Source organism: Ascaphus truei, chromosome 18 (assembly GCF_040206685.1).
Source record: "Ascaphus truei isolate aAscTru1 chromosome 18, aAscTru1.hap1, whole genome shotgun sequence".
Lineage (NCBI taxonomy): Eukaryota > Metazoa > Chordata > Amphibia > Anura > Ascaphidae > Ascaphus > Ascaphus truei.
In genome coordinates, this window is record NC_134500.1 from 28,416,115 (window position 1) to 28,436,940 (window position 20,826).

At 54.3% G+C, this 20,826-nt stretch overlaps 2 protein-coding genes across 7 annotated transcripts in view; both read left to right on the forward strand.

The window, feature by feature from the left end:
- Positions 1-3,287, forward strand: part of SNX1 (sorting nexin 1) — a 24,196-nt gene extending 20,909 nt beyond the window's left edge. Inside the window, 3 exon segments of the mRNA XM_075575966.1 lie at positions 1,830-1,910; positions 2,390-2,461; positions 2,790-3,287. Coding sequence (XP_075432081.1) covers positions 1,830-1,910; positions 2,390-2,461; positions 2,790-2,840 — 204 coding nt within the window. The 3' untranslated portion in view covers positions 2,841-3,287.
- A 13,832-nt stretch (positions 3,288-17,119) lies between these two features.
- SNX22 (sorting nexin 22) overlaps positions 17,120-20,826 on the forward strand; it is a 46,968-nt gene continuing 43,261 nt past the window's right edge. The window contains exon 1 of one of the 6 annotated variants that reach the window (XM_075575973.1): positions 17,120-17,376. In XM_075575973.1, coding sequence (XP_075432088.1) covers positions 17,314-17,376 — 63 coding nt within the window. In that variant the 5' untranslated portion in view covers positions 17,120-17,313. The remainder of the gene's footprint in view (positions 17,377-20,826) is intronic. The other 5 variants (XM_075575971.1, XM_075575968.1, XM_075575969.1 and 2 more) reach the window with 5 other exon arrangements.

Below are 20,826 nucleotides of genomic sequence, written 5' to 3' on the forward strand. Positions count from 1 at the left end.
TATCTTGCATTAAATGGGCATTGGATGGAAGGGAAGTAAACATAATTATGCCCCTTTACGAAGCATTAGTAAGACCACACCTTGAATATGGAGTACAATTTTGGGCGCCAAACCTAAGAAAAGACATCATGGAACTAGAGAGAGTGCAGAGAAGAGCCACCAAATTAATAAATAGGATGGACAATCTAACTTATGAGGAGAGGCTAGCTAAATTAGATTTATTTACATTAGAAAAGAGGCGTCTAAGAGGGGATGTGATAACTATATACAAATATATTCGGGGACAGTACATGGAGCTTTCAAAAGAACTATTCATCCCAAGGGCAGTACAAAGGACTCGGGGCCATCCCTTAAGGTTGGAGGAAATGAGATCTCTCCAGCAACAAAGGAAAGGGTTCTTTACAGTAAGGGCAGTTACAGTGGGATTCATTACCCATGGAGACTGATGGCAGATACAATGGATTTGTTAAAGATCGGACATCTTTTTAGAAAGGAAAGGTATACAGGGATATATCAAATAAGTATACATGGGAAGGATGTTGATCCGGGGATTAATCCGATTGCCGATATTTGGAGTCAGGAAGGAATTTATTTTTTCCCTTATGAGATATCATTGGATGATATGACACTGGGGTTTTATGTTTGCCTTCCTCTGGATCAATAAGTAAGTATAGATATCGGATAAAGTATCTGTTGTCTAAATTTAGCATAGGTTGAACATGATGGACGTACGTCACGTACGTCTTTTTTCAACCTCATCTACTATGTAACTAGTTTTAAATATCTGGTCCTATGGTTTGACTCCCATTTAACATTTGGGTTGCGCATTGATGCCCTGACATCCTAAACCTATGCCAAATGAGGTGTACTTTATATTAGGGGTGCGCAAACTGGGGTGTGCAGCGGTTACAGAGGCCCCGGGCTCTTCCTCGAGGCAATTAAATGAAATGGCGGGGGGATCGGGCGAGGCCTCTGCAGCATCAATTTATCGGGGTTCAGTCGGTTTCTAGACGCGTCACCATGGCAACGTGCCGGCAAATGACGCTGCGGGGCCATGTGAAGCGTCGCCATGGTAACACGCGGCAAATGCTGCTGCGGGGTGACGTCACATGACCCCGCTGCGTCATTTGACGCTGGTTCACAGGAAAGGGAGGGCGCGGGTCTGGCAGGCAGACACTTTGCGCACCCCTGCTTTATAGGAACAACGCCACTTTCTACGCCCGCTGGTCACACGCGCATCGCACAACAGATGCTGGGGAGGAGGCTGATAGTTCCAGACTGGACCCTGCGGCCGGTTCTGGGGAGGAGGCTGATAGTTCCAGACTGGACCCTGCGGCCGGTTCTGGGGAGGAGGCTGATAGTTCCAGACTGGACCCTGCGGCCGGTTCTGGGGAGGAGGCTGATAGTTCCAGACTGGACCCTGCGGCCGGTTCTGGGGAGGAGGCTGATAGTTCCAGACTGGACCCTGCGGCCGGTTCTGGGGAGGGAGGCTGATAGTTCCAGACTGGACCCTGCAGCCGGTTCTGGGGAGGAGGCTGATAGTTCCAGACTGGACCCTGCAGCCGGTTCTGGGGAGGATGCTGATAGTTCCAGACTGGACCCTGCAGCCGGTTCTGGGGAGGAGGCTGATAGTTCCAGACTGGACCCTGCAGCCGGTTCTGGGGAGGATGCTGATAGTTCCAGACTGGACCCTGCGGCCGGTTCTGGGGAGGAGGCTGATAGTTCCAGACTGGACCCTGCGGCCGGTTCTGGGGAGGAGGCTGATAGTTCCAGACTGGACCCTGCGGCCGGTTCTGTTGATGCTGATCCTCTGCTTTGTTTCTCCTCAGTGGGAGTCCCGTGTGACACAATACGAGAGGGACTTTGAGCGGATTTCTGTTACAGTGCGGAAGGAAGTGACGCGGTTCGAGGTAATTAGAGTGACTGTGAGCCGTCCTCCTGAGGGTGAAGTAATTATGAAGTGTTTCCTGGGATATTCTACAAAATCAGACAACCCTGGCTGTGCTCAAAGCTGTGACCATGCAGCAAGCTTAAGCCTATAGGGAACCATGTTAAAAATGGTTTTTGAAGCAAAAAGTGACATTGAGTGCTCATTTGCATGTCATTCCCCAGAATTCCTTGCTGCAGTGGAAGTGCTGTATGCTGGGTGATAATGGTGAAAGGTGGGGTTGCAGACCTGCCTAAGACATGCAGATGAGCATGCAGTTGTATTTGCATATTTGCTTTCCTGTGGAGGGTTTTTGTCACTTTTTTTACTCACCGTAACTTAACTCAGTATTATTACACACACACACACACACACACACACACACACACACACACACACACACACACACACACACTATATACACTAACGTCCTATTACTCTGTGTTTTTTTTCCTTTTCCAGAAAGAGAAATGCAAGGATTTTAAAAGTCACATCGTTAAATACCTGGAAACTCTCTTGAATTCACAGCACAAAGTAAGTGAGAAATAGTGTGTGTGTATATATATTGTGTAGTTATTTTAGATTCTGTTCATCCCTATATTTTGGTTTTGTCTGTTTTTTTAGTCAATGTAAATATTTCCTTTTTATTTTTTGTAACAGTTACATTTAAATGTGTGAAGAGCTGAGCCCTGGCGGGAGAAAGTGCTATATAAATAGTTATTAGTGTGTGTCTCTGTCTCTCTCCCCCCCGTCTCCCTCTCTCTCTCTCTTCCCCTCTCGCTAGCTCGCTCTCGCTCGCTCGCATGTCCCCCACCCCCCCACGGGGCAGACTGTTGAATCTTGTTGTTCTTTGTCGTTACAGCTAGTAAAATATTGGGAAGCGTTTCTACCGGAAGCAAAAGTGATCTCCTAAGCGGTGAGGGGGGATTACAGGCCGGCGGGGACCTTTCTGCCTTTTTTATTCATTATACCTCTTGCCTTTTACTGAACACTATTCAGAAACACGTTTTCCTTTGTGCAGAGCCGGGAAACCTCCAGGACACGTGCCACCTTTCTCTCCAGCACGCAACGGGTTAACACCGCCACACCGCACACGTCTGTTCTATTCTGTGTGTATTTTTCCATTTAACTTCCATATATATTTTCTTATTAAAAAATAATAAAAAAAATCATAATTTAGGGCTATCAGCAAGAAAAGACAAAAAACACGACTTTCAAGTAGTTAAGTGGGAATTTCTGTGAGGGTTTTATTAATATAAATATCTATATAATGTATATTTTTGGGCGGGCAGTGACAGAGAGAATGGAGTATTTCTATTCTAACAGAACCACAAGTTATTCAATAAAATAGTGAAAATAATGTTTGTTTTCCAGTTTCTGTGAATTAAAGGCGGTTTTTCTTTCCTGCTTACCAAAGGTATATTGCTGTGGAAGAGGGGGGCGCAAACGGGGGGCGCAACGTTTTCTGGCTGAGGCCCCACGCTCTTCCTCAAAGCATTTAAATTAAATGCCGGGGGAGCGTGCGCCAGACCTCAGTCCCTTACCCGGCTCCGGCAGCATTTGGTGACGCGGCGTCAAATGGTGCCAAGGGGTCACATGACGTCGCATTGACGTCAGAAGCCTCCGCATGCTTCCCTTTGTCATGATCCGTGATTAACCCCGTCACAGCCAGGCATTGCCAGCAGCGGCACGGCCTTACATGCCTCTTGCTGCGACACACACAAAGCTGTGTCTTCTTCGGGAAATGGCTTCATTGGGTGGGATTGCGGAGTGGACGACGTGTGTGAATCCCGGGTATTGGCGTATCTCGGTATATCGGGTGTGCAGCTGTAGGTGCACAAGGCACATTGAACTTGCAACCAGGAAGGGTTCTGCTTGTAAGGGACGGCCGGAGCGTGGCCAGGAGGAGGGTTAGCTGTGACAGGGAGCAATCCAGCAGCTGCTTTCCTGCACTGCTAGAGCTGCTGCCCAGAATAGCAGGCATGGGTTCTGACCCTGTTGGGCCCGACACCAGTACTCCCTTCCTCACAAGGGGCCTTAGGCTTGTCCATATAGGTCTAATGGCAATCTTTGAGGATGAATGGGGTTGAATCATTTAAATATAACGTTTTTGACTGATTAGAAGGCAACGTTTTCGCAAAGTGTTAAGTTGAAATTATAATCGGGCCCGCCCACTCTGAGAGCCAATCAGCAGTCGGCTGTATGAGGTAAGAGTGTAAAACGGAGGAAGCTCCACTTGGGGGGGGGGTCTCTAGCCACTACTGAAATTAGGTGGTCCTCTTATATTCAGGGTCTTTGGATATCTCCCAGGTATCCAAGCTGTGCTCCTTTCCATACACTATCACACCCGCCAACGTTTTGTGGCTATAAATAGGTCCCACTGTTCCTCTCTGTACTGGTGCCAGACAGAGGTGTGTCCCAGGGAAATCCCATAACCTGAAGCGTATCACGCACTAAAACCTGTGTATTAGGTACAGCTGCGCTCACAGGAGCCAGAACGTGAGAACGTGTACTGTGCCCGCTAAATCGGGACCGTTATAGGATACGCGATTTGTTTATTCACAATACAATCTTGATATGGATTTGTGTGATTTATTCTTGACATTTTATTCTGTGAAGTTCTATATAAATGTGATTGTACATCAGAATACGCGTTGCGTGGGATCTGCGGTGCGTGGGATCTGCGGTGCGTGGGATCTGCGGTGCGTGGGATCTGCGGTGCGTGGGATCTGCGTTGCGTTTCCCCGGTTGGAAAAGCAAAACAAGTGTGATGGGTTTTAAAAATAGAAAAATTAGCCTTTCAGGTCTGGCTCACTCAAACATTTCCCAGTATGTGGAACGGACACGTTTTTCTGTACTGGTAAAGCGGGATTTCCAGTTTGACAGCAAAATGTTGCGGGACAGTCGGCGGGTGAGTTGGGTTGCGGGACAGTCTGCGGGTGAGTTGGGTTGCGGGACTGTCGGCGGGTGAGTTGGGTTGCGGGACAGTCGGCGGGTGAGTTGGGTTGCGGGACAGTCGGCGGGTGAGTTGGGTTGCGGGACAGTCGGCGGGTGAGTTGGGTTGCGGGACAGTCGGCGGGTGAGTTGGGTTGCGGGACAGTCGGCGGGTGAGTTGGGTTGCGGGACAGTCGGCGGGTGAGTTGGGTTGCGGGACAGTCGGCGGGTGAGTTGGGTTGCGGGACAGTCGGCGGGTGAGTTGGGTTGCGGGACAGTCGGCGGGTGAGTTGGGTTGCGGGACAGTCGGCGGGTGAGTTGGGTTGCGGGACAGACGACAGTCGGCGGGACAGTTGGGATTTGGGACAGTCGGCGGGTGCTGTGGGGATTTGGGACAGTCGGGGGGTGCTGTGGGGATTTGGGACAGTCGGGGGTGCTGTGGGGATTTGGGACAGTCGGCGGGTGCTGTGGAGATTTGGGACAGTCGGCGGGTGCTGTGGGGATTTGGGACAGTCGGCGGGTGCTGTGGAGATTTGGGACAGTCGGCTGGTGCTGTGGGGATTTGGGACAGTCGGCGGGTGCTGTGGGGATTTGGGACAGTCGGCGGGTGCTGTGGGGATTTGGGACAGTCGGCGGGTGAGTTGGGTTGCGGGACAGTCGGCGGGTGAGTTGGGATTTGGGACAGTCGGGTGAGTTGGCTTTTTGGGACAGTCGGCGGGTGAGTTGGGTTGCGGGACAGTCGGCGGGTGAGTTGGGATTTGGGACAGTCGGGTGAGTTGGCTTTTTGGGACAGTCGGCGGGTGAGTTGGGATTTGGGACAGTCAGCGGGTGCTGGGGGGATTTGGGACAGTCGGCGGGTGCTGTGGGGATTTGGGACAGTCGGGGGGTGCTGTGGGGATTTGGGACAGTCGGGGGGTGCTGTGGGGATTTGGGACAGTCGGGGGGTGCTGTGGGGATTTGGGACAGTCGGCGGGTGCTGTGGGGATTTGGGACAGTCGGCGGGTGCTGTGGGGATTTGGGACAGTCGGCGGGTGAGTTGGGTTACGGGACAGACGACAGTCGGCGGGTGAGTTGGGTTGCGGGACAGTCGGCGGGTGAGTTGGGTTGCGGGACAGTCGGCGGGTGAGTTGGGTTGCGGGACAGTCGGCGGGTGAGTTGGGTTGCGGGACAGTCGGCGGGTGAGTTGGGTTGCGGGACTGTCGGCGGGTGAGTTGGGTTACGGGACAGACGACAGTCGGCGGGACAGTTGGGATTTGGGACAGTCGGCGGGTGCTGTGGGGATTTGGGACAGTCGGCGGGTGCTGTGGGGATTTGGGACAGTCGGCGGGTGCTGTGGGGATTTGGGACAGTCGGCTGGTGCTGTGGGGATTTGGGACAGTCAGCGGGTGCTGTGGGGATTTGGGACAGTCGGCGGGTGAGTTGGGTTGCGGGACAGTCGGCGGGTGAGTTGGGATTTGGGACAGTCGGGTGAGTTGGCTTTTTGGGACAGTCGGCGGGTGAGTTGGGATTTGGGACAATCGGCGGGTGCTGGGGGGATTTGGGACAGTCGGCGGGTGCTGGGGGGATTTGGGACAGTCGGCGGGTGCTGTGAGGATTTGGGACAGTCGGCGGGTGCTGGGGGGATTTGGGACAGTCGGCGGGTGCTGTGAGGATTTGGGACAGTCGGCGGGTGCTGTGAGGATTTGGGACAGTCGGCGGGTGCTGTGAGGATTTGGGACAGTCGGCGGGTGCTGGGGGGATTTGGGACAGTCGGCGGGTGCTGGGGGGATTTGGGACAGTCGGCGGGTGCTGGGGGGATTTGGGACAGTCGGCGGGTGCTGGGGGGATTTGGGACAGTCGGCGGGTGCTGGGGGGATTTGGGACAGTCGGCGGGTGCTGGGGGGATTTGGGACAGTCGGGGGGTGCTGGGGGGATTTGGGACAGTCGGGGGGTGCTGGGGGGATTTGGGACAGTCGGCGGGTGCTGGGGGGATTTGGGACAGTCGGCGGGTGCTGGGGGGATTTGGGACAGTCGGCGGGTGCTGGGGGGATTTGGGACAGTCGGCGGGTGCTGGGGGGATTTGGGACAGTCGGCGGGTGCTGGGGGGATTTGGGACAGTCGGCGGGTGCTGGGGGGATTTGGGACAGTCGGCGGGTGCTGGGGGGATTTGGGACAGTCGGCGGGTGCTGGGGGGATTTGGGACAGTCGGCGGGTGCTGGGGGGATTTGGGACAGTCGGCGGGTGCTGGGGGGATTTGGGAGTCGGGGGGTGCTGGGGGGATTTGGGACAGTCGGGGGGTGCTGGGGGGATTTGGGACAGTCGGGGGGTGCTGGGGGGATTTGGGACAGTCGGCGGGTGCTGGGGGGATTTGGGACAGTCGGGGGGTGCTGGGGGGATTTGGGACAGTCGGCGGGTGCTGGGGGGATTTGGGACAGTCGGCGGGTGCTGGGGGGATTTGGGACAGTCGGCGGGTGCTGGGGGGATTTGGGACAGTCGGCGGGTGCTGGGGGGATTTGGGACAGTCGGCGGGTGCTGGGGGGATTTGGGACAGTCGGCGGGTGCTGGGGGGATTTGGGACAGTCGGCGGGTGCTGGGGGGATTTGGGACAGTCGGCGGGTGCTGGGGGGATTTGGGACAGTCGGCGGGTGAGTCATAAGCGGAGAACTCCTGACGTTACTGAGGCCGAGGAAGGAAGTGGAACCATATTTTGTTCCTTTTTTTTAAATGAGAAAATGCCGTTTCCTCCTGGGGATAGTGGTCACGCGAGGTGCTTCCCTGTCTGTGCGGCTGTGCTCCTGTAAGGGGTGGGGTGGGGGCAGGGCTGCTGTATTTGTATTGCTTAAAACGACCTGGTTTGAATAAAGTGCAGGCATGTGAAAGGTAATTTATCTTCTATCCCGCGCGGCACCCAGTCTCCTGCCAAAATACCGGATAATGCCGACGTTACTCCTTGGCCTTGCAGGAACCTTTGCAACCCTAGGCGGCCGCTGCTTAAATAATACAAACTGTGACCTGGGCACCTGTCATCATAACTTATATCGGCGTCTCTAGGACAAGCTCATAAAATCCCTAGGCAGGGGTCCTCAACTCCAGTCCTCAAGACCCCTTCAACAGGTAAGGTAGTCAGGATATCCCTGCTTCAGCATAGTCAGTCTTTGATTGAGCTACCTGTGCTGAGGCAGGGATATCCTTAACCTGACCTTTTGGAGGGGGGGCCTTGGGGACTGGAGTTGCGGACTCTGCCCTAGTGGCCGCGCGGAGTTCATGCATCGGTGAGAGAGAAGCCGGTTGGATTTCATTTTATGCTGACACGAGTGTGCGCTCTTTAGGCGAGAGATTATCCCCCTAATGTTGGTGCATCACAGCCGCCTGCTGCCCACGTTCTCCTGCCCGACACTTCCCATTTCAGAACCTTCTCTCTCCGGAACGGAGAATAAATAAAGCCAGCGTTGGAAAGGGCGAGACGTGATTTATTACAGAACCCCTGGGTCCCTGGGCACATATCAGAGCCATGTTGTACATTTGATCGTTATTTTTTTCCCACCGGGGGGGGGTTGTATTTTGGGGCGGTTTAGCCAGATAATGTGACATTAACCCCACGTTGGCCACAATTTCTCCAGCACAGCGGGGACAAGCCAGTGGTCACAGCACGCAATTAGGGGTTCTCCCATCTATAATACAGGGAGTTCCTTGTGCACCTCCCAAATAATCTGCCAACCTTCCTTTTACTTCACCCCACACCCTATGCCACGTGAGCTCATTTACCCGAGGAGAGGTTGTTCACATGGGCACATCCTCACGTTACCCCCAGTCACATTTCTTCTCAGTGACACGTCTGAGCGGCACCGAGCAGAAACGGGCCGGCCCGGGGCGCTGTCTAGGTCACAAAGGTTTAGAAAAGATTTCATGGTTGGACTTGTAATTGAAGCCCTCTTGTCGACCAATTCACAAAGAGACCGCCCTGACGCCCCGCTGGGAATTCTGGGATACGTGCCAGGGTGTCACTAGCGATTTTACATCTCGCTGAGTCCCAGAGTTTACAAGAATGCTCTAACACTGTTTCCTGGGGTCACTGACCCTACATTTCGGGTGTATCCGCGGGTGCTAGCAGGGCTGTAAGGTTTGCTACGATGTCCACCCGCCTATACACAGGAGGAGATGCCACGAAACGATCTGACCTATAATATTTAAGTAGCGATGGGATCTTCCACCCGCAGATCCCTCGGTTCTGTATAGAATGTCCCTTTGGATCTTTTCCATTCCACACCAATGCTATCATTTTCTTTTGTAATGGAGCTAAGTGGGTCGCCTGTGGGGGACGCGTTTTGCGGGCTCTGTGTGCGACGCACGCCTGTGAGCGCTGCGTGTCGCCTGTCCGAAACGTAAGGCTACGCTTAAAGTGACGGCGACCGGCATGCGACCGCGTGACGTCACACGTCGCTATAGCGATAGTTGCACTTCGGTGAAGGAGACCTCTGGAGGGTGACGGGGCGTGGTCCGTGACGTCACGCGGCGGCCGCACACCAACACACAATCCACTGACCAGCGATTTTGGTCGCCATGTCGCTGCGCAGCCCTGTCGCGATCGCGCCCACTATGGGCACCCGCGACGGACTTCATGCCTTTGTTGTCGCGCCGCGTGCCGTTTATAAAGTGTGATATATGTGGCGATATGCATAAGTAACTCCTCCCCTAACGCCTCCCAATCGCTCCATCAATCTCATCGCGTCAGATTTCCCTGAATATGGTGCAACTGAAATTAACAGAGTTACCCCAAGTAACAACTCTGCCCCCTTGTGGAAGTGGTATAAAAGGCCATGTAACTGCCCCTATATACAGCCTGCCCCTATATACAGCCTGCCCACAGTATTAGGGGAAAGTCCCAGATATTAGTTCTTCTCGTTTTGTTATGAAAGGGACAGTGTCAGCGGGTGTAACTTTCAGCGCCTTTCAAATCATTATTTCTAACCCGGAAAAACATCTAAAAGAAAAATACATTGAGTTAATTAAACTTCTATAGGATTGTGGGGGAATTACTGCTTTAAGGTGCATTATAGGGGGGGGAGATTTGTGTATACTGAGACCGGACCCCACCACGCAGTGTGGCCCCCTGACCCCCGCAGGTAGTGTGACACCCTGACACCCGCAGGCAGTGTGACACCCTGACACCCGCAGGCAGTGTGACACCCTGACACCCGCAGGCAGTGTGAACCTGCAGGCCGTGTGACCCCCTGACCCCTGCAGGCCGTGTGACCCCCTGACCCCTGCAGGCCGTGTGACCCCCTGACCCCTGCAGGCAGTGTGAATCTACAGGCCGTGTGACCCCCCCCCAGGCAGTGTGACACCCTGACACCCGCAGGCAGTGTGAACCTGCAGGCCGTGTGACCCCCTGACCCCTGCAGGCCGTGTGACCCCCTGACCCCCACTGGCCGTGTGACCCCCTGACCCCTGCAGGCAGTGTGAACCTACAGGCCACGTGTGACCCCCCCCAGGCAGTGTGACACCCTGACACCCGCAGGCAGTGTGAACCTGCAGGCCGTGTGACCCCCTGACCCCCACTGGCCATGTGACCCCCTGACCCCTGCAGACAGTGTGAACCTACAGGCCGTGTGACCCCCCCCCCCCAGGCAGTGTGACACCCTGACACCCGCAGGCAGTGTGAACCTGCAGGCCGTGTGACCCCCTGACCCCCACTGGCCATGTGACACCCTGAGCCCTGCAGGCCGTGTGACCCCCTGAACCCTGCAGGTCGTGTGACCCCCTGACCCCCCACTGGCTGTGTGACCCCCTGACCCCTGCAGGCAGTGTGAACCTACATGCCGTGTGACCCCCCCAGGCAGTGTGACCCCGCAGGCTGTGCTACCATTACTGCTGACGCTGCACAGAAACAACTCGTGTCCCGAGTCAGCAGACCTGACCCACCAGACCCTGTGACAGTAGCAGTCAGTGAGCGGTCAGCAGCCTGAGTCAGCCTCTGTCTGCTGGAGCAGGGAGCAGGACCACCTCAGCGCAGGCCTGCAGAGCATTACACAGAAACACCACACCGGCCTGCAGAGCATTGCACAGAAACACCACACAGGCCTGCAGAGCATTACACAAACACCACACAGGCCTGCAGAGCATTACACAGAAACACCACACAGGCCTGCAGAGCATTACACAGAAACGCCACACAGGCCTGCAGAGCATTACACAGAAACACCACACAGGCCTGCAGAGCATTACACAGAAACACACAGGCCTGCAGAGCATTACACAAACACCACACAGGCCTGCAGAGCATTGCACAGAACCACCAAACAGGCCTGCAGAGCATTACACAGAAACACCACACAGGCCTGCAGAGCATTACACAGAAACACCACACAGGCCTGCAGAGCATTGCACAGAAACACCACACAGGCCTGCAGAGCATTACACAAACACCACACAGGCCTGCAGAGCATTACACAGAAACACCACACCGGCCTGCAGAGCATTACACAGAAACACCACACAGGCCTGCAGAGCATTACACAGAAACACCACACCGGCCTGCAGAGCATTGCACAGAAACACCACACAGGCCTGCAGAGCATTACACAAACACCACACAGGCCTGCAGAGCATTACACAGAAACACCACACAGGCCTGCAGAGCATTACACAGAAACGCCACACAGGCCTGCAGAGCATTACACAGAAACACCACACAGGCCTGCAGAGCATTACACAGAAACACACAGGCCTGCAGAGCATTACACAAACACCACACAGGCCTGCAGAGCATTGCACAGAAACACCACACAGGCCTGCAGAGCATTACACAGAAACACCACACAGGCCTGCAGAGCATTACACAGAAACACCACACAGGCCTGCAGAGCATTGCACAGAAACACCACACAGGCCTGCAGAGCATTACACAGAAACACCACACAGGCCTGCAGAGCATTACACAGAAACACCACACAGGCCTGCAGAGCATTACACAGAAACACCACAGAGGCCTGCAGAGCATTACACAGAAACACCACACAGGCCTGCAGAGCATTACACAGAAACACCACACAGGCCTGCAGAGCATTGCACAGAAACACCACACAGGCCTGCAGAGCATTGCACAGAAACACCACACAGGCCTGCAGAGCATTACACAGAAACACACAGGCCTGCAGAGCATTACACAAACACCACACAGGCCTGCAGAGCATTACACGTAAACACACAGGCCTGCAGAGCATTACACAGAAACACACAGACCTGCAGAGCATTACACAGAAACACCACACAGGCCTGCAGAGCATTACACAGAAACACACAGGCCTGCAGAGCATTACACAGAAACACACAGACCTGCAGAGCATTACACAGAAACACCACACAGGCCTGCAGAGCATTACACAGAAACACACAGACCTGCAGAGCATTACACAGAAACACACAGGCCTGCAGAGCATTACACGTAAACACACAGGCCTGCAGAGCATTACACAGAAACACACAGGCCTGCAGAGCATTACACAGAAACACACAGGCCTGCAGAGCATTACACAGAAACACACAGGCCTGCAGAGCATTACACAGAAACACACAGACCTGCAGAGCATTACACAAACACCACACAGGCCTGCAGAGCATTACACGTAAACACACAGGCCTGCAGAGCATTACACAGAAACACCACACCGGCCTGCAGAGCATTACACAGAAACACACAGGCCTGCAGAGCATTACACAGAAACACACAGACCTGCAGAGCATTACACAAACACCACACAGGCCTGCAGAGCATTACACAGAAACACACAGGCCTGCAGAGCATTACACAGAAACACACAGGCCTGCAGAGCATTACACAGAAACACACAGACCTGCAGAGCATTACACAGAAACACACAGACCTGCAGAGCATTACACGTAAACACACAGGCCTGCAGAGCATTGCACAGAAATGTTATAGGGAGGGGTTATATGGGGCAATAGGAGGAGTTATAGGAAGCAGTAATATGGGGTAATAGGAGTTATAGGGAGGGGTTATAAAGAGGTATTCTTTCTTATTTTTATACTGCTTTAAATATAATTCAAATGTTCCAGACAGATACCAGCCAGGCAAACATTAGAGCAATTTGCACATGTTCTGCTTGTCCCGGGGATGTATGAATAAGAGATCTGTGGGATTCTTCCTTTCCCTCTGCCCCACACGCCAGGCTTCATCCTGCCGCCCCGTATAATATTATCATACTGCATAGTTTAAATGCTTGGGGTAAGTGGTCACCTTGTATTATGCTAACATCCCTAATTTCATATCAGGCGCCCTGCCTGCCGGCCGGACACAATGCGTGGGGCGGTATTTATAATACTGTAATAACAGGGATGTCGTGTTTAGGCGCGCTGCTTTATTCCCTCTAAACAGTTATTGAGATTGTAAAAGAAAAATACAAATGCAAAGTTGGGAATTAAATATATTACCGCTTCACGTCGGAGGCCCCAAATAAATGCTATTAATATGCAGAGAAGTAAAACAAAGAAGAGACCTGTGAGGTTTGGGAAGCGCTGTACATGTGAAGAAGAGACCTGTGAGGTTTGGGAAGCTCTGTACATGTGATGAAGAGACCTGTGAGGTTTGGGAAGCTCTGTACATGTGAAGAAGAGACCTGTGAGGTTTTTACACTATGAGCGTTTTGCGCTGTGTCTTTTCTGTTTTTCTCTGTTAGTTCCAGGGGGTCCCTGAGCCCCCCCTCCATCGCAGCTGCATACGCTCAATTCAAGGTCACGTCATTTAATTTTATTCATCACGTCACTTAATATAACTTTAGTTGCGCACTTTTTCTTTTTCACTCACCATGTGAAGAAGAGACCTGTGAGGTTTGGGAAGCTCTGTACATGTGAAGAAGAGACCTGTGAGGTTTGGGAAGCGCTGTACATGTGAAGAAGAGACCTGTGAGGTTTGGGAAGCGCTGTACATGTGAAGAAGAGACCTGTGAGGTTTGGGAAGCGCTGTACATGTGAAGAAGAGACCTGTGAGGTTTGGGAAGCTCTGTACATGTGAAGAAGAGACCTGTGAGGTTTGGGAAGCTCTGTACATGTGAAGAAGAGACCTGTGAGGTTTGGGAAGCGCTGTACATGTGAAGAAGAGACCTGTGAGGTTTGGGAAGCGCTGTACATGTGAAGAAGAGACCTGTGAGGTTTGGGAAGCGCTGTACATGTGAAGAAGAGACCTGTGAGGTTTGGGAAGCTCTGTACATGTGAAGAAGAGACCTGTGAGGTTTGGGAAGCTCTGTACATGTGAAGAAGAGACCTGTGAGGTTTGGGAAGCGCTGTACATGTGAAGAAGAGACCTGTGAGGTTTGGGAAGCTCTGTACATGTGAAGAAGAGACCTGTGCGGTTTGGGAAGCTCTGTACATGTGAAGAAGAGACCTGTGAGGTTTGGGAAGCTCTGTACATGTGAAGAAGAGACCTGTGAGGTTTGGGAAGCTCTGTACATGTGAAGAAGAGACCTGTGAGGTTTGGGAAGCTCTGTACATGTGAAGAAGAGACCTGTGAGGTTTGGGAAGCTCTGTTCACCTAAAATAAATGACCTGTAAGGTCTCTGCTTATAATTTCCTATACAAAGAGCGTTCTTGATGAGAAGAAATAATTATGTAGAACTATTCTGGCATTAAAGTTAAATGACAATGCACCTGCAATCCCATTCACAGCGCAGCGCAGCACCGCACAGCGCAGCACAGCACCGCGCAGCACCGCACAGCACCGCGCAGCACCGCACAGCACAGCGCAGCACCGCACAGCGCAGCACCGCACAGCGCAGCACCGCACAGCGCAGCACCGCACAGCACTGCACAGCGCAGCACCGCACAGCGCAGCACCGCACAGCGCAGCACCGCACAGCACCGCGCAGCACCGCGCAGCACAGCACAGCGCAGCACTGCACAGCGCAGCACCGCACAGCGCAGCACCGCACAGCGCAGCACCGCACAGCACCGCACTGCACAGCGCAGCACCGCACAGCGCAGCACCGCACAGCGCAGCACCGCGCAGCACCGCACAGCACCGCACAGCACTGCACAGCGCAGCACCGCACCGCAGAGCACCGCACAGCGCCGCACCGCACAGCACAGCACCGCGCAGCACCGCACTGCACCGCACAGCACCACACAGCGCCGCACCGCACAGCACAGCACCGCGCAGCACCGCACTGCACCGCAGAGCACCGCACAGCACCGCACAGCACCGCACAGCGCTGCACCGCACAGCGCCGCACAGCACCGCACAGCACCGCACAGCGCCGCACCGCACAGCACCGCACAGCGCAGCACCGCACAGCACAGCACCGCGCCGCACAGCACCGCGCAGCACCGCACAGCGCCGCACCGCACAGCACAGCACTGCACCGCACAGCACCGCGCAGCACCGCACAGCGCAGCACCGCACAGCGCCGCACCGCACAGCACCGCACAGCACAGCGCAGCACCGCACAGCGCCGCACCGCACAGCACCGCGCCGCACCGCACAGCACCGCGCAGCACCGCACAGCGCCGCACCGCACAGCACAGCACTGCACCGCACAGCACCGCGCAGCACCGCACAGCACCGCACAGCGCCGCACAGCACAGCACCGCGCAGCACCGCACAGCGCCGCACCGCACAGCACCGCGCAGCACCGCACCGCGCAGCACCGCACAGCGCCGCACCGCACAGCACTGCACCGCACAGCACCGCGCAGCACCGCACAGCACCGCACAGCGCAGCACAGCGCCGCACCGCACAGCACCGCGCCGCACCGCACAGCACCGCACAGCACCGCACCGCACAGCGCCGCACCGCACAGCACAGCACTGCACCGCACAGCACCGCGCAGCACCGCACAGCGCAGCGCCGCACAGCGCCGCACCGCACAGCACAGCACCGCACAGCGCCGCACCGCGCAGCACCGCACAGCACCGCACCGCACAGCACCGCGCAGCACCGCACAGCACCGCGCAGCACCGCACAGCACCGCACAGCACCGCGCAGCGCAGCACAGCACCGCACAGCACCGCACAGCGCCGCACTGCGCAGCACCGCACCGCGCAGCACCGCACTGCACAGCACCGCACAGCACCGCACAGCACCGCACAGCACCGCACAGCGCCGCACCGCGCAGCACCGCACCGCACAGCACCGCACAGCACCGCACCGCACAGCAGAGCACAGCACAGCACCGCACCGCACAGCAGAGCACAGCACCGGGACCCTCTGCAAGTGAGGGGGGGGGGGGGGGACTATTACTACTGGTGCAATGTTAATAGCATGACGGGTGCGAGACTGCGGTGTTATCTGGCTGCACAGGGACACCGCACCCACAGCTTGTACCTGATAGGACAGTATTCAGTGTCTGCGTGTAATGTGGGGGGGGGGGGAGGGGGGGTGTAATGTGGGGGGGAGGGGGGGTGTAATGTGGGGGAGGGGGGGTGTAATGTGGGGGGGGGGGGGAGGGGGGGTGTAATGTGGGGGGGGGGAGGGGGGGTGTAATGTGGGGGGGGGGGAGGGGGGGGCTGCAGGCAGAAGTGGAGATGAATGGAGAAGGGAGGGAACAGCAGCAGTGAGAGTGTCTGTGACCGTCCCCGGGGGGGGGGGGGGGGACGCTGTTATAGAGAGAGCAGTGTAGTAGTGAGAGTGTCTGTGACCGTCCCCAGGGGGGGGGCACGCTGTTATAGAGAGAGCGGTGTAGTAGTGAGAGTGTCTGTGACCGTCCCCAGGGGGGGGGGGGGGGGACGCTGTTATAGAGAGAGCGGTGTAGTAGTGAGAGTGTCTGTGACCGTCCCCAGGGGAGGGACGCTGTTATAGAGAGAGCGGTGTAGTAGTGAGAGTGTCTGTGACCGTCCCCAGGGGGGGGCACGCTGTTATAGAGAGAGCAGTGTAGTAGTGAGAGTGTCTGTGACCGTCCCCAGGGGGGGGCACGCTGTTATAGAGAGAGCGGTGTAGTAGTGAGAGTGTCTGTGACCGTCCCCAGGGGAGGGACGCTGTTATAGAGAGAGCGGTGTAGTAGTGAGAGTGTCTGTGACCGTCCCCAGGGGGGGGCACGCTGTTATAGAGAGAGCAGTGTAGTAGTGAGAGTGTCTGTGACCGTCCCCAGGGGGGGGCACGCTGTTATAGAGAGAGCGGTGTAGTAGTGAGAGTGTCTGTGACCGTCCCCAGGGGAGGGACGCTGTTATAGAGAGAGCGGTGTAGTGTTACTAAGTATCAAAGCTCCCTAACAGGTGCAGCGGGCGGGGAGGGGGCACGGGGGCGGGCGGGGAGGGGGCACGGGGGCGGGCGGGGAGGGGGCACGGGGGCAATAAGCAGATGCTGCAGCCCCAGGCACTCATTACCTAACCGGTCACCCGATCTGTGGGGCGGGCGGCAGTAGGGATCTGCACCCAGCGCTGCTCTCCTGGGATCTCCTGCTGGGTGATCTGTGGGAAGGATCCCTGAGGATGGTGTGAGCCAGTGGATCCCTGGAGCGGGGAGAATGATCGAGGTGTACGTTCCCTCCGTGGGACATCAGATCCAGCCCCCGGCCAAAGCCCGCACGGTGAGTATACCCGGCGGTGTGCGCGGCACTGTATACCCGGCGGTGTGCGCGGCACTGTATACCCGGCGGTGTGCGCGGCGCTGTATACCCGGCGGTGTGCGCGGCACTGTATACCCGGCGGTGTGCGCGGCACTGTATACCCGGCGGTGTGCGCGGTGCTGTGCATGCAGGCACTGTCCTGTGATATTGGACCAGCCGCACACACAGGCACTGTCCTGTGATATTGGACCAGCCGCACACACAGGCACTGTCCTGTGATATTGGACCAGCCGCGCACACAGGCACTGTCCTGTGATATTGGACCAGCCGCACACACAGGCACTGTCCTGTGATATTGGACCAGCCGCACACACAGTCACTGTCCTGTGATATTGGACCAGCCGCACACACAGGCACTGTCCCAGCGTGCTGCGATCCGAGGCACAGGGACTGCGCTATTCCTACTGCTCAGTTTGCTCTAGGTGCACAGTGTACATAGTGTGGCTATATTCCTCTATAGGGGGATGGCCTTCCTTAGTTTGCTATAGGTGCCCAGGGGACAGTGTGACTATATTACTATGTAGGTGAATGGCCGTGCTTAGTTTGCTATACGTACATAGTGTGACTATATTACTATGTAGGTGAATGGCCGTGCTCAGTTTGCTATAGGTGCCCAGTGTATATAGTGTGACTATATTGCTATGTAGGGGATTGGCCGTGCCTCTGGACTGTGAACACTGTGTGGGATTGTTTTCTGTTGTGTATCTGGGCCAAACACCTGTGGATTTGTGTTCTGTTCCTGTACACAGACCGCCAGCCGCACACACAGGCACTGTCCTGTGACATTGGACCAGCCGCACACACAGTCACTGTCCTGTGATATTGGACCAGCCGCGCACACAGGCACTGTCCTGTGATATTGGACCAGCCGCGCACACAGGCACTGTCCTGTGATATTGGACCAGCCGCAATAAACTCATGGCACACGTTAAGAGAAGGGAATCCCTGCCCTACAGAGCTTGCAATCTACGTGTCCGCAGGGGACAGGCCTGAAGGGAGAAGGTGGTGTTATCCATAGTGCTGTGTGTGTGTATGTCTGTATGTATGTATGTATGTATAGTGTGTATGTATGTATAGTGTTTATATGTATGTATGTATGTATAGTGTGTGTGTGTGTGTGTGTGTGTGTGTGTGTGTGTATGTATGTATCTATGTATGTATAGTGTGTATGTATGTATAGTGTGTGTGTATGTATGTATGTATGTATGTATAGTGTGTGTGTGTGTGTGTGTGTGTGTGTGTGTGTGTGTGTGTGTGTGTGTATGTATAGTGTGTGTGTGTGTGTGTGTGTGTGTGTGTATATATATAGTGTGTGTGTATGTCTGTATAGTGTGTATGTATGTATGTATGTATGTATAGTGTGTGTGTGTGTGTGTGTATGTATGTATAGTGTGTGTGTGTGTGTGTGTGTGTGTGTGTATATATATAGTGTGTGTGTATGTCTGTATAGTGTGTATGTATGTATAGTGTGTGTGTGTGTGTGTGTGTGTGTGTGTGTGTGTGTGTGTGTGTGTGTGTGTGTGTGTGTGTGTCCCCTCCTAGAATCACTCTACTCTCCCCTAAATCCATCTCAGCTTCTCAACTGCTGAAATCCCTCTCCTGGCTTCCTATCAAATCATGTATCACACACTCAATTCTCATCACTTTTAAGGCAATACCCTCCTCAGCCCCTCTTTACATCTCACCCTATTTCACTATACACCCCTCTGCCCCTCCTTACAGCTCACCCTAATATCTCACTATACCCTCCTCTGCCCCTCCTTACATCTCACCCTAATATCTCACTATACCCTTCTCTGCCCCTGCCCCTCCTTACAGCTCACCCTAATATCTCACTATACCCTCCTCTGCCCCTCCTTACATCTCACCCTAATATCTCACTATACCCTCCTCTGCCCCTCCTTACATCTCACCCTAATATCTCACTATACCCTCCTCTGCCCCTCCTTACATCTCACCCTAATATCTCACTATACCCTCCTCTGCCCCTCCTTACGTCACACCCTAATATCTCACTATACCCTCCTCTGCCCCTCCTTACATCTCACCCTAATATCTCACTATTCCCTCCTCTGCCCCTCCTTACATCTCACCCTAATATCTCACTATACCCTCCTCTGCCGCTCTTTACATCTCACCCTAATATCTCACTATACCCTCCTCTGCCGCTCCTTACATCTCACCCTAATATCTCACTATACCCTCCTCTGCCGCTCCTTACATCTCACCCTAATATCTCACTATACCCTCCTCTGCCCCTCCTTACATCTCACCCTAATATCTCACTATACCCTCCTCTGCCGCTCCTTACATCTCACACCAATATCTCACTATACCGTCCTCTGCCCCATCTTCCATCTCACCCTAATATCTCACTATACCTCCTCTGCTCCTCCTTACATCTCACCCTAATATCTCACTATACCTCCTCTGCTCCTCCTTACATCTCACCCTAATATCTCACTATACCCTCCTCTGCCCCTCCTTACATCTCACCCTAATATCTCACTATACACTCCTCTGCCCCTCCTTACATCTCACCCTAATATCTCACTATACACTCCTCTGCCCCTCCTTACATCTCCCCTAATATCTCACTATACTCTCCTCTGCTCCTCCTTACATCTCACCCTAATATCTCACTATACACTCCTCTGCCCCTCCTTACATCTCACCCTAATATCTCACTATACCCTCCTCTGCCGCTCCTTACATCTCACACCAATATCTCACTATACCGTCCTCTGCCCCATCTTCCATCTCACCCTAATATCTCACTATACCTCCTCTGCTCCTCCTTACATCTCACCCTAATATCTCACTATACCTCCTCTGCTCCTCCTTACATCTCACCCTAATATCTCACTATACCCTCCTCTGCCCCTCCTTACATCTCACCCTAATATCTCACTATACACTCCTCTGCTCCTCCTTACATCTCACCCTAATATCTCACTATACCCTCCTCTGCTCCTCCTTACATCTCACCCTAATATCTCACTATACCCTACTCTGCCCCTCCTTACATCTCACCCTAATCTCTCACTATACACCCCTCTGCCCCACCTTACATCTCACCCTAATATCTCACTATACCCTCCTCTGCTCCTCCTTACATCTCACCCTAATATCTCACTATACCCTCCTCTGCTCCTCCTTACATCTCACCCAAATATCTCACTATACCCTCCTCTGCCCCACATTACATCTCACACTAATATCTCACTATACCCTCCTCTACCCCTCCTTACATCTCACCCTAATATCTCACTATACCCTCCTCTGCCCCTCCTTACATCTCACCCTAATATCTCACTATACCCTACTCTGCCCCTCCTTACATCTCACCCTAATATCTCACTATACCCTCCTCAGCCCCTCCTTACATCTCACCCTAATATCTCACTATAC